The sequence below is a fragment of the Camelus bactrianus genome, chromosome 21 (genome assembly GCF_048773025.1).
Source record: "Camelus bactrianus isolate YW-2024 breed Bactrian camel chromosome 21, ASM4877302v1, whole genome shotgun sequence".
In the NCBI taxonomy this organism is placed as follows: Eukaryota; Metazoa; Chordata; class Mammalia; order Artiodactyla; family Camelidae; genus Camelus; species Camelus bactrianus.
In genome coordinates this window covers 4,811,636-4,826,377 of record NC_133559.1, presented here as the reverse complement: position 1 = coordinate 4,826,377, position 14,742 = coordinate 4,811,636, and the positions used below count along the sequence as shown (strand labels likewise).

The following is a 14,742-nucleotide window of genomic DNA, read 5'->3' as shown; positions in this document are numbered from 1 at the left end:
CATAGTTTGTTGTCCATGAGTCTGTTTTTAGTTTGTAAATAGAATCTGTATCATTTTTTGATTCCATATATAAGTGATACTACATGATATTTGTCTTTTTCTGTCTGGCTTACTTCACTTAATATTATAATCTCTAGGTCCATCCATATTGCTGCAAATGGCATTATCTCATTCTTTTTTACGGTTGAGTTATAGTCTAGTGTGTGTGTGTGTGTGTGTGTGTGTGTGTGTACACATACACCACATCTTCCTTTTCTAGTCATCTGTCAATGGACATTTAGGTTGTTTCCATGTCTTGGCAATTGTAAGCAGTGCTGCTGTGAACACCAGGGTGCATGTGTCTTATTATAGTTTTCTCTGGATATACATCCAGGAGTGGAATTGCTGGATCATACAGTTAGTCTATTTTTAGTTTTTTTTTTAAGAACTTCCATAGTGGCTGTACTAATTTACATTCCCACCAATAGTGTAGGAGGGTTCCCTTTTCTCCACACCCTCTCCAACAATTATTGTTTGTGGACTTTTTAATAATGACCATTCTGACTGGTGTGAGGTGATACCTCATTGTAGTTTTGATTTGCATCTAATAAATTAGCGATATTGAGCATCTTTTCATGTGTCTGTTGGTCATCTGGGTGTCATGAAAGAATCTTATTTTTAATAATACCAAATCTTTCCCTTCAAAATTATATACATATCTCTTCATTTATATAGGTCTTCTCTACCATCCTTTAATCAAGTTTAAAATTTTCCTTTATAAAGCCTTACATGCTTATTGTATTTACTTTTGAGTGGTGGAGGGGGAAGGGTGTAGCTCAAGTTGTAAAGCACATGTTGAGCCTACACTGGGATCCTGGTTTCAATCCCCAGTACTTACTCCAAAAACAAATAAATAAACCCAATTACCTTCCCTGCCAAATAAATAAATAAAAATGTATTTACTTTTGGGTGGTTTCCTTTATTTTTTTGGTAGGGAGTAGTACTTTTTGTTGCCAAAGGAATCTTTTTCTCCAAATTACATTTTTATTTGGTTACTGCTAACATACAGAGGAAAGCCATTGTTGTTCTATACTGAACTTGAATCTGGCTATTTAAGTGAACTCTTATCAGTTGATTATATGGAGGCCAGGGGTTGGCAAACTATAAGCCTCAGGCCAAATCTGGCCAGATGCTTGTTTTGTAAGTAAAGTTTTATTAGAACACACCCACACCCATTTGCTTATGTACCGTCTCTGGCTGCCTTTATGCTAGAATGGCAGAGTTGAGAGGAGAAGCAACAGAAATCCTAGGCCTGCAAAGCCTAAAATACTATCAGGCCTTTTATAGAAAAAGATGGCCCATCCCTGAGCAGGTAATCATATTATCTGTAAATAATTCTATCTCTTCTAAATTCATTCCTCTTATTATTTATTTAGGAATGAATGGGATCACAGCATAATGGTGAATAGTAATGATAATAGAGAGCATCTCTGTCTTGGAATGCTTTTATTATTTCACCATTAAGTCTGATATTTTCTATAGGCTTCTGAAGATATCCTTCACTGAATTAAAAAAGATTTTCAGAGCTTAAAATTTTAATTTAAATGACTGTACTTTATTCTGAGCATTCCTACTTTTTTTCTGTGAAATAGTAATCTAAAGCAGTTATTTTAAAAAATATCTTGGGGGTGTGCGGTATAGCTCAGCGGTAGAGCACATGCTGGGTGTGCACAAAGTCCTGGGTTCAATCCCCAGTGCTCTGTTAGGGAGGAAACATTAGAAATTAAAAAAAAAACCCAAATACATAAACAACAAGTTCATACTGTATAGCACAGGGAACTATATTCAGTATCTTGTAGTGACTTATGGAGAAAAAGAATATGAAAGCAATGTTAAGTGTGTTCATGTATGACTGAAGCATTGTGCTGTGCACCAGAGATTGACACAACATTGTCAACTAACTATACTTCAATATACATGTACCCAAAAAACCCTAAAAATATCTTTACATGGTAAAATAAAAGCTGACAATCCCATATTAATCCACTAACTAGGACATGAAATCTAAGAAACACTAGGTTAAGTTTTTAAGACTATAACGGTATTTACAGCAGAAACTCTAACTGGAGATCATTCAATACCCTGCTTTTCTTACTCAAAATCACACTGGATTTATTTATGTAAAGAGCAACACAGACTACTGGTTAGGTGTCAGAGGACATAAGCTTTGAGGTCTAGACAGGTTTGGATAGGAATTCTGCCAAACACTCCACCCTCCTGGACCCTGTAGCTGTGCGAGATCTCTAAATTAGGTTCCTCCTCTTTAATGTGAGCATAATAGCAGTAGCCACTTTAAATGCTCTTCTTGGAATTAAATGACCTGAAGCACACAAAGCACTCTGTATAGTATGTGGTCAATTATGAGTGTTCAATAAATGTTAGGTGCTATTCTTATTCCTATTTTATATACTTCTGACATGTGTATAAACCTTTATTACTCGTACATGCAAGTAGGACCACATTTTAATATTTTGTAATACCAAAGTAGACATCTCAAATTAACTTCCAAAGGAAGAAACAAGGCGGGAGGGTATAGCTTGGTGGTAGAGTTCAGTTTGTTGCAGAAACACCTTGCTAAGCGTGCGCAAGGTCCTGAGTTCAATCCCCATTACCTCCATTAAATAAAAATAAACCAAATTATCTCCCTTCCAAAGGGGAAAAAAAAAGGAAGAAACAAAGATTATTTAGTTCCAACTTGGTTAATACTAACAAGTGGATCAATAACAGAGAATATTCACATATTCATACAAGTGCATATTATGCTAATAAATACTTAATTGGAAGAATTATTTAGCTATTTTGATTCTTCCATATAATTGCTTATCCTCCAATTATGTAGATGTGTGTACTTCCTGCACCAAACAACTTACAAATATGAATGAAAACAAGGAAAACACTATTCTATTGGGGGAGGAGGTAACTGTGTTTGTTTATTTATTTTAATGGAGGCACTGGGGATTGAACCTAGAATCTTGAGCATGCTAAGCACGCGCTCTACCACTGAGCTATACTCCACAGCCCAGGGAAACACTATTTATACAGGGCAAAATTAAGATCAAACTAAGTATTCCAGAAAAGGAAATGTTGGATACAATTTTGCTAAGAATGGAGAATCAATATGAGGTCAAGAATAAATGTTTTATTTCTCCTTAATTACACGGATTTCAAGGAGGGGGCAAGATTTCAGAAAGACTCTGAAACAACTGAAAGTGTAAAAAAACCCCACAAAAATAGAAGCAGCAGTTAGAAAGAAGTACAGTCAGTGGCCGTGGCCAGGAAATACATACAATCAAGTTAGGAGAGAAGAGGCAGAGCCTAAACAGCAGACAAGTTTTCAAAGGGGAAGAAAGAGTTTTTAAAAGAAAAATGTATTACCAAGAAAGTTACAATGAACAATGTGGAAAAAATATCCTTAGATTGTCAAGCGTGTGCAACTGTTATAGTTCTTACACTAAAAAGGGTAAAAAGGGAAACTAAAATTGTAAATTGTCTAAGCTTAGATCCCAAAGAGCAGTAAGAATTTACTTACTTCACTAGAGCAGCTGCTTCGGGAAGCACATCAGCAAACGATTCCCGGAATATGATCGCATTTTTCCTTTTGCAGTTCTGTATGACATCGTTGGCAAGGTAAAAGAGATTCAAACGGTGGGGATAGGCAGCTGGCACGACAAAAGACAATAAACAGAAATTGAATGAGTCAATTTATGCTTAGTGCAATGTATTCCAAATACGAATACAAATTCAAATTGTGTATCTGCTATTACATGCATGGATGATGAATAAACAAATGAACTAATGGATCAAATTACTGAACCTTGAAATTATGGTAATGCCTAAAAACCTTGACAGCTTCAGATTAAGTTTCTCTTAAAGATATTCCTTGAGCAGATTTCTACTCATTTTGTTCGTGTTTGGCACTAAAAAACTTACTGGCTCTGGAGAAGCTAAAATAAAACAAAATTGTTCTCCCAAACATCTGGGGAGATAAAAAATGAGCTGGAGCAGTTCAATTTGTTGGCAAACACACCAGGGTTGGTGGAAAGAGCATGGGCTTTAGAATCCAATCAGAATGTGACCTTAGGCAAGTAAATTAGTTAAGTAAATTCTTAATCTCCTATACATTATTATTGTACATAAACTCTTTTCATCAACCAAACCAGATACCACTCAGAGACACCTAAGTCCTCCTCATGTACTGGAAGAGACACTCTGCTGCCACTTTCATCACTGGGTGAGTGTTCTGGGAGATAAATAATTTGATCCATAAACACACCTAAATCAACCTTTTTTCAAAAGTCTAGGACAAGGTCCAATCAATTTATTATCTGGAACCCTGAGTAAAGCCACCCCAAATTTCATTATTATCGTGGACAATTTTAATGTCCAAATAGATGATTCATCACATTTTTTAGTCTCACTTTTCTGACCTCAAATTCAGCAACCTCCAAAAACCACTTCTTTCTATATCTTTTTTTTTTTAAATGGAGGTACTGGGGATTGAACCCAGGACTTTGTGCATGCTAAGCATGTGCTGTACCACTGAGCTATTACCTGCCCCTTTTCTACATTTTAAAATCACCCTTTCTGACCACAACCTCCCACTTCCATTATATCTGTCCTTCAATTTCACCAAGATCTCAGTTCTTTGTTTTCTCTAACTCACATACAGTCTCTTCTGGTACTCAATTCTTTCTACCAATCCAGAGTCTTTCTGATCCATCATTTAAACAAGCAATATCAAAACTTTCATTTGCTTTTTGTCCCCCCAACAATTTAGCCTTTCTATCATGTGCATTCAACAAAATCCCAATCTGGATCAATCTAACAGAATGCCTTTACTGCACCTTTATTTCTGCTGAAGAAAAAATCATACTACCAGCAGGACTGAAACAAAACAAACTCAGTTCCTCCATTCATGAGCCCTAAGTGCTACAGATCTTCCACATGTCCTTAATCAGCATCCTCTCTCATTTGTTACAAGACCTATTTAAAAATTTTACCACTCTTGTCAAGCACCCTATCTTACCACATTCTTTCTCATTCGGGAAATACGCTTAATATGCTACTTCACAGAGAAAGTAAAAATCATTAGATGGGAATTACATGCTCTCAAAAAGTGTATCCATATTTAAACTCATCCAGATCAATTTTCCTGAGTCAGTTAAGATCTTTCAGATTTAGGGATCTGAAAGAGTTTTCAGGGGATCTAAAATCTGTGTATTTTAGATACACTGTTTCTATTAACCCCGTAATTATAGGAGTTGACTTTTTTCCTGTACTTAAAAAAATATGCAGTTAGGAGCTTTACATAAATTATGCTACCTCGTTTATGTTACTCATCACTCCACTCAGACAGCAATTACCAAAGTTACCAATAAATTCCAACTTATTAAACCCAAAGGAGATTTTTTCCCACAAGACTTTCGGCACCCAGAATAATCTGTTACAGTAATTCCTCGTTTGGCTTCTGTCATAACTATTCTCTTGGTTTTCCTCCTACCTGTCTGGTTCCTCCTCCATGTATATACACAGATGGGCACGTACAGGTAGGCAGCTCTGCCTGTGATCATCCTCCATTAAATGTTGACGCTCCCCAGGGTTCTCTCCTGAGCACTCTTCTCGATTCACCCATAGCATAGCGTTTTAAGATTTCAGGTTTGAAATCAGATAATCTGTTCCATTACTGGCTCTGTCACTTAATAGTTATGGGGTCTTATATATTACTTAACTCTTCTGCATGTTATCTTCTTTTTCTTTGTAAAATGACAACCTCACAGGTTAAAGAATTAAATAAAACAATGTATGTAAAGCATTTAGGACAGTGTTTAGCCATAAAAAAGGAGAATGTTATCAGCATAATCATCCACTTCTAACTACCACCACCTACACATCATGACCCCCATACTCAGATTTCATGCCCGGACTTCCCTTTACCAGTCGATGTACACGTCTACTTCTAAGTTTCAGAGGTACCTGAACTTGATTGTTCAATATTTTATTAATAATCTTCCTTTTCTTCCATCTGTTACTCCTCTTGTGTTAAGCCAAAATTTTAGCTATCTTTTTTGACTCCTCTTCCTCCCTGCCTGACCCTCGACCTCTTTTGATAAATTCCCAAGTCCAGTCAATTTTGTCTCCAATAGTATTTGTCAAATTTATCCCCTTTTCTCCTTCTCTTCCTACTATTGCTCTTTGCTGGATTCACTGCCTTTAACCTGGACTACTACTGCAACACCCTCCTAGCTGGTTATCTTGCTTCTGGACTTGGTCTTCTCAAATTTATTCTCTACATTGTTGCTAAATTCATCTTCTAATATGGAAACACTATCCAGTTATTTCTTGTATCAAAGCTGTCAAGGATTTCCAACTGCTTACTAGAAAATGTCCGAACACCTTGGTCTCCATTTATATTCTGGATCTTACCTTCCCTCCCAGTCTTTTTTTAAAAATTGTATTTATTTTTATTTTTTAGGCTATATCTATAATTTTATTACAAAACCATTCTTTTGGCATTAGTTGGTTACAGTGATAGAAAGATACTGGAGTGTGGCATAGCAGCTCTAATGTAACAATTGCATTCCCTGCTTTCTGAACCAAAATTTAAGTTACCTCATATTCCTTAATACGAGTTACCTGCAATCAATAATGCTGCAAATCCTGACACACAAATCATTTAGGGAGGAGTTGATGCTAAGGGATTAGAGTAAATGTTGGTAACACTACAAAAGTTCCTTTATGCAATTCTGTTTCTTCTCCCTTCCCCCGAATTACTTTGCTTAAAAACAATCAAATTACCAAGAACTAGTCTGAACAGCACCAGCACCCAAGGAACATCACATTTAGTCCATGTTAAAAAGCAGTACATTTGGAGGTGGGTCTCTTTCTGTGCTGTTTGCTTTGAAGGGATCTTCCAATATATCTCCAATATTGCTTTCTTACAGTGTCCTTTTCTTTAGCTAGGACTTCACGTAACTCTAACGGTTTATTGAGAATGTCTTCCTTATCACATTGGTTTTTCAGCATGTCTTCAAAGATATCCACAAGAAAGGCAATTAGGTAGGGGGGGACTGTGACTTGGTTGTAAATCAAGTAACTGATAACAGATTGGGATATTCGTAAAGACCATGATCCCGCAAAGATCCCTTTCAAACAGTTACATGCACTTTGATCATGTGGTACTAGTTTGATCATTTCCAGAGAGTACTGGACTTCTCTCCCCAGTATAGCATGATCATTGTAGCCAGTGGTGTTAGAAATTACAAAGTATCTTTGGCTTCAGACAATTTCTCACATCCTCATGAGAAGCTGGTCTACATACTGCAGCTCATTAACCCAAAGTTTAAATTACTGAATAACCTGCACAGCCTCTCCCTTCCAGTCTTACCCCTTCCCCTTCAAATTCACAGTTTCACCTTTAATGAATTACTCACAGTTCCCAGAAACCTTGTTCTCTCTCTCACACAGAATTTTCCTTTTCTATGATAACCCATCCTATTCTACTCACCCATAGGAAAAAGTCCAAAAATTTTCACTTATTTGATGTCAGATTCTGACCCCCCTCTACCCCATCTCTACTTCTTCCAAAAACAAATCACCCCAAACTATTTTATTACCACTTCTCCCCTGTGCAAAGCCTCCACTCTACTCAGAGCACTGCAGGAATTCAGGAGGATGCAACACTGTATACTGACTACACTTAAATTAACCACCACCACCACAACAACAAACAGGCAATTTGCAGAACAATGAAGAACTATAAAAGAACTCTGGGGAAAAGCAGACTCTTCCTTTGATATATAGTCTATTAAATTCTGACCTTTAGATTATCTTCACATTGGTTCTTAATAAGTTGGCTAACCTCAAAAAAAAAAAAAATCAGAAGGAATGAGAGAAATTGGCTTAGGTAGTCTGGGAAGATGTCTTATGGCAGGAGAATTTGAGAAGGCCCATTTTAAATATCTTTCAAACTCTCCATAACCTAGTTCTTGCTTACCTGTTTAGACTCTCTTCCTTAAAGCTCCAGTTTATAAAGCCACATTTTGTTTTTATCTCCAAGCCCCACCTTCTTCCCTTGCCACCCATATCAATAGGCTAATTCTCTTTCTTCAAGTCTCAGCTTATCTATCGTATCTTCCATGAAGCTTCCACTGACTCTGCAAGACTATGCCTTTAGTGCTCCCTAAACTTAAAACCCCTGTCATAACACTTACCATACTGTAGTGCACTTGCCTGCATCCTCCACTAGAGCATAAGCTACCCGAAGGCTGGGAGTCTGTCTTGTTTACTGCCATGTCCTCAATGACATTATCTGACAGGTGTTCAGTGTCTGATAGGTGCTCAATTAAATTAGTTAAATGTTTGATGAAAAAGTTAAATTTTCATAGGCAAGAGGGAAGGGGATGAGCACTCCATGAGAACAAGTCATGAGCAAAGGTACTGAACAGGACTGTGCAATGAGTGTCTTGTTTTGGAGAAGGGAAAAATCTAGGCTAGAATTTTAAGTTTATTTTTAAAATATTTCTATAGCACTTTTATTTGCTAGGTACTATTCTAAAAATGATACAAATATTGACTGGTATTCTTACAACAGCCCTATTAGGTTAGTACTGTTATCTCTGGTATTTAAGAGACAGAATGAAGTAAACTGTCCAAAGTCACAGCAAGTAAGTGGTGAGGCTGGGATTGAAATACAGACAGTTTGGCTCCAGAGTCTACATTCTTAAGTACTACTTATTTCTATTTCTAATTGACCAGGAAGGTCTGGGTGGAAGAATAGTTGGAGAATAGGCAAAGATGACAAATTCTGGTGGGACCTGAAAAACGAACTAGAAAGTTTCAGCCTTTATTCTATGGCTAATAAGAAGTCATGAAAAGCTTTCACATAGAATGTTTTAGAAAAAGCAGGAAATAATTTTGTTACAAATAAAAAGAGCTAATAACACTGCAAGGTGGAATCAGAAAAATCCAGGTAAGATATTACGCAGGACAACTGGCCCAGTCTTATCAACAAATCAATGGCATAAAATGCACTGCAGAGATTAAGAGACTCACGGGACATCGCAATCTGATGTAATTAATTTCTGTCCCTGAACTGGATTGGATATTGGTTTGGACTAACCAGCTGTAAATGAAATTTTTGATCAACTGAAGAAATGTGAATGTGGTCTGGGGTTAGATGAAATGAAAATTTACTGAAGTGGAAACAAAGAAATCATCAACTGGAAAAAAAAAAAACCCAGTTACAGAATGATCTCATGTCAGAAAAAAAAAACCTGAGAAAGAGATCAGAAAGGTTATGGAATTAAGCTTTAATAGTACTGATCACTATTTTTCCCCTTTGCATGCCTGTATTCTAATTTTCTATAATACATATTTGCTGCTTCCATAACAGATTATTAAAGAAATACAATCATTTTTGCCCAAAAAGTTTAACTGGTTGTCTTGAAGTAATTTTTATAATTTTTATTTTAGCCTGGACCTGTCTGAACTGCAAACTCAAATATCCAACTGCCTACCCAACATCCCTCTCGGATGTCTAATACACAGCCAAGGTCAACATGTGGCATTCTGAGATCCTCCTCTTATCTGTCTCCCTCTACAGTCTTCCCTATCTCAGTAAATGGCATTTCTTCTGGTGGCAGTGTTCAGTCAAAAATCTTGAGCCATCCTTGACTCCTCTCTCTTTCACACTCGATCTCCAGCCTCACAATGCAGATCTCATTAATGCTACCTTTGAAATATATGCAGATTTAGGAAGTTAAAAATGCGGAAAGAAAGAAGGTTAGAATAAACCCTGTGGTGCTGGATTGTAACTGGAAGTCTTGGTATGAATTCATAGTTACATACAGAAAACATGCAGTGAATAAATGTGTATGTGTGTGTATAAATACCAACTACTTCCTAAATCTCTCCACTGAAGAGGCCTAGAAGTAATAATATGCTAGGTACCTAATACCTAGATCTTAGCTTCTAAGAGGAACCAGGGCTTCTTGGAGAAATGGCTGATTCCAGGCCAGGAAAGTATAAGAGCTTAGAACACCTTGTAAGAGAAAGCAAAAAAGTGTCGAAAGAATGATGTCAAAAGGACACACGCACATAAACAACAAGTTCATACTGTTCAACACTATACAGTATGAACTATATTCACAATAATCTATCTTACTCTCCACACTTTATACTTCTCTAATAGGTAGAGTAGGAAAGGGTAACTTGTGAGAAACCAATGTATTAACCAGGATATCATATGATATTTCAATAACAATGCTATCACCACCTACAATGCATAGGTGAAATCAGGAGTTGTAAAATTATATATTCACCAAAAACTTACAGAAGAACTAATTTCCATAAAACTATTATAATATATGTCAGCCAATCAGTTGTCACAGTTAGGTACTATGCCCTGAGTTTTTTCTCCATCGATCTAATAAGTATAGAAAAATTTCCAAGAAGCAGTATAGTATGGCCCAGTGTAGTAATTCCCAAATTCTGGCTGTGGCCTATGATGAAATTTCCACAGTTTGCAGAGAAATGAGAAAAATAAGTACATAGCTTATTTTTTCCTAAAGCAAAATATATCCAAGTTAAAAGGTTGTTCCTTATCATCATCTTTCTACTTTTCTGGTAATTAAAATATCTTTATGAAATGAAAGTAACAATTTTAATGTTCTTAACTGGCAATATGAACAATCCTATTTCAACACCTTTAGATTTTATTTTCTCAAATTGATTGGCCCACATCTAGAAACTACTAGTCCAACAGATCTTCTTTGATCCTGATTCACTGTGAGCTACCGAAATAAATGAATGTTTAAATACTTCAAGTGCTTATTTTGCCTCTCACAATCAATAATTAGACTTGTGTTTTAACTATGCTGGGAAAATTCCTTTCTTGAGATTATATGGACCCATGATCTGTGGGTCACAAAAGTGCAAGAAGCAACATTAGTGTATAAAGACGGAATTTTATTTATCCAAGAACTCAAGGGTGGCTTTACCTTAGAAAATCTATAAACATTATTCACTATATTTACAGAAAAACTCTTGACAAAATTCAGTGCCCACTGTTAGCAAATAACAGTTTCCTTATTAGAAATAAAAAGGAATCACATAACCTGATTAAGAAGTCTTAAATACAAAGAGTGAGGTACCATCAGGGGAAGACTATATATAGCAGATCAATTCTTCAACACTGATCACTAGATTCAATACAATTACAGTCAATGATTTTTGGAAAAATCAACAAGCTGATTCTCTAAAATTTAAATGGAAAGACAAAAGACTCAGAAGAGCCAAAAAAATTTTTAAAATTTTGTTGGAGGATTCACACTACCTGATCTCAGAATAAGATGCAGTAACCAAGGCAATGAACTATTAGCAAAAGGACAGACACACGATCAATGGGACAAGACAGAGTTCAGAAACAATCTCATATGGTTAATTGATTTTTGACAAAGGTGCACAGGAAATTCAATAGAGAAATGAAGAAAGGGCAGTCTTTTCAATAAACGGCATTGGAACAGTTAGACATCCACTAAAAAAATTAAACTTGAACCACAACTCATACATACCATTTTAAAAATTAACTCAAAATGCAATTATAAACTCTAAATTTAAAACCTAACTACAAAACTTCTAGGAGTTGAATGTCTGCAGGGCCTGTACTGCTGTTCCTTTTTCATTCCTGTTATTAGTAATTTACACCCTCTTTTTTCCCCCTTAGTCTGGCTAAAGATTTGTCAATTTTATTGATCATGTCAAAGTTTTGATGGGGTTTTAAATGGGAAACAAATTAGCAGAATATACTTGTAAAGTCAAACAGCTGTGACCCTTAAATCCAGCAATTCCTTTCATACACATGTGCCCCAGGATACAGGTCCAAAAGAACCCACAGTAGCATTATTCATCACAGAGAAATAACTATAATATAGGCTGAATCCTAAATAGTTAGAATCTCTTGAATGATAAATCACAGAGATTATTTTTAATTTGATGAGATCTTACGTAACATGGCAAGGACATCCACTTGGATATGAAAAACAGCCTTGTTTAAAATTCTAAAGATAAAAAATTATTTCAAACTAATATTCAGCCACAAAGTTCATGTTAATAAAAGCAAATACACATACATGATCACACGTGTGGCTGCTAAACCAACTTTTTCAGGTTTCCTACTTCTTAAGCCAATAAGGGTTAGTATTTTTCATGGACACTTTTCTCCATTTCTCTAAGGCTTTCAAAATTACTAATGTAAAGTTGAACATGTATTTGTAATTTTAAAAAATTTCTTTATCTATATATCTAGTCTTCTTTTAAGAACACACTGGATAAAGAAAATGTGATATACATATATATATCTCATCCACACAATGGAACATTATTCAGCCTTAACAAAGGACAGAAACTGACACATGCCGTGATATGAGTGAACCATGAAGAGACGTTATGCTAAGTAAAATAAACCAATCACAAAAGGACAATACTGTGTCATTCCACTTATATGAGGTACCTAGAGTAGTCAAATTCACAGAGACAGAAGGTGGTTGCTAGGGGATGAGTGATGGGAGGAATGAGGAGTTACTGTTTAATGAGTACAGAATTTCATTTTGGCAAAATGAAAAAATGTTCTGCAGATGAATGGTGGTGGTTGCACAACAGTGTTAATGTACACAAGAAATACATAAGAAATTATTAATAATGGAACTGGGCATAGAGAGGAAGGTGAAGGGTAATTTACTTTTCACTTTGTAACACATGTATTGTTTGATTTATAGTTACCATGTACTTTTATAATAATACAGTAGTTTAAAAAACAAACTAGTTAATGGCTCCCTAATATATGGAAGTGACTCTCATTTGAAAATAACTCTCCTTAACTACATAATCCATTATAGCCACCTCCTCATTTTTTACCTTTCCATCTCAAATACTTGGAACTATCTACTATAATGGCCAGATGTCTGGCCATGGCCTCATCTATGACTATTTATTTAAAAAGTCTGTATGTCATTAAATAATGAACATATCAAAAAAGTGTGCAACTTATGAACTGACATTCTTCTATAAAGAGCTTTTCCTTCTTGCCCCTCCCTTGTCTCTTTCTCTTTCCTTTTAAAGAATGTAACTATGGACTCAGGGATGTTTTTCTTCATTCATTACTGTCATTATCCTTTTTGATGTGCAAACTGTCCCACAGCAGTAAAATCCCTTTCAAGCCACCTTTTGATATGATTTCATTCATATTTGAGCTCTTCTGAGAACTTCATGCCCTCTGGCCAAAGATGTTTATTCCATGGGCCTGATGTTTTCTTTATAGGAAGGTTTTATAAACTACTAATTCAATCTGGTTAGTACTTACAGAACTATTTAAGCTTTCTAATTTTCTTGGATCATTAATATTTTTAAGGAATTTGTCCATTTCATCTGAGTGTTCAAATTTATTGGCATAAGCTGTTCAAGTGATTTTTAAATTTCTACTTTACCCGTAGTCATGGCTGTTTTCCATTCCTACTATTGTTTATTTATGCTTCCTTTTTTTCTTCCTTGATCAATCTTGACAAAGGTTTATCTTTTATTGGGCTTTTTAAAGAAGCAAGTTTTCTCTTTGTTGATCTTTTCTATTTTATCTTTAAATTTACTGTACTTATTCTTTCCTCTTATTTCTACCTCCTCCTTCCTTCTTTCTAGTTTCCTTGGGCCTACTCTGTTGTTATCTTTTTTTTTTTTTAACAAAAGATACTTAGCTTATTAATTTTCACTCTCGCATTTTAGATTATAAATTACCCTCAACTAAAGCTTTACTGCATCCCAGCCCAGACCTCTTAATCTTAACTCAAGAGCCATATACCTATCTGTCTAACATGACATCTCCACTGAAGTATCTAAAAAACATCTTAAGTATCTAAAAGACATCTCAAACTCAACACGTTAAAAACTAAACACTTGATCTCCCCCAAATCTTGTCCACTCAAAGCCTTCATCATTTAGTTAATGACAACCCCATCTTTCTATCATTTAGGACACAAATCTTGACATTATCTTTAATTCCGCTCTCTTCCTCATACTGTCAGCAATCTGTTCAATCTTCAAAATGCAGCCAAAAATCATTTCCTTCTTATTACCTTTATCCCTGGCACTGGAGTTTAAGCCACTATCATCTCTCACCTGGACTATTACATTATTCTTACAATAGGTCCCTCTGCCTCTGTCTATTTGTCCTTTATTTAGTCAATTTGTCCTTTAGTCAATGGCAGTGGAGGATTCTTTTAAAAGGTAAATGAGAGTATGTTATTCTTTGCTTGAAACCCTCCAATGGTTACCCCTTCCACTATGAGTGAAAGCCAAGGACTTCTGCCCTCTGTGATCTGCTGTCTCCCTTATCTCTTCAGCCTCATCTGCTCTCACTGTCTTCCAGCCACACTGCTCTGGAACACTGCTCCTTGAACATACCAGACATACTCATACTTTCGGGTCTTAACTCTGTTTCCTTTACCTAGAATCCCCTTTCTCCAAATACCCACCTGGCTAGGTCTTCAGGTCTTTACTCAATTCTCACTCTCTCAGTGAAGCCTATTTTAAGTGCTTCTTTTAATACTGCAACCTGTCCCCCAATCTCCACTGTTGATTCCAGTGCCCTTTACCCTGCTCTTTTGATTTTTTTCCTATTAGACTTTATCATTTTCTATCATACTAGGTAATTTATTT

At 35.9% G+C, this 14,742-nt stretch overlaps 1 protein-coding gene and 1 pseudogene across 4 annotated transcripts in view; both read right to left on the bottom strand.

The window, feature by feature from the left end:
- Positions 1–14,742, bottom strand: part of RPRD2 (regulation of nuclear pre-mRNA domain containing 2) — a 71,758-nt gene that overhangs the window by 38,537 nt on the left and 18,479 nt on the right. For all 4 annotated transcript variants that reach the window (XM_010958489.3, XM_045519205.2, XM_010958488.3 and 1 more), the window contains exon 2: positions 3,569–3,698. In XM_010958489.3, the coding sequence (XP_010956791.2) occupies positions 3,569–3,698 (130 nt within the window). The remainder of the gene's footprint in view (positions 1–3,568; positions 3,699–14,742) is intronic.
- LOC141574404 (protein farnesyltransferase/geranylgeranyltransferase type-1 subunit alpha pseudogene) lies at positions 3,705–8,330 on the bottom strand (annotated as a pseudogene).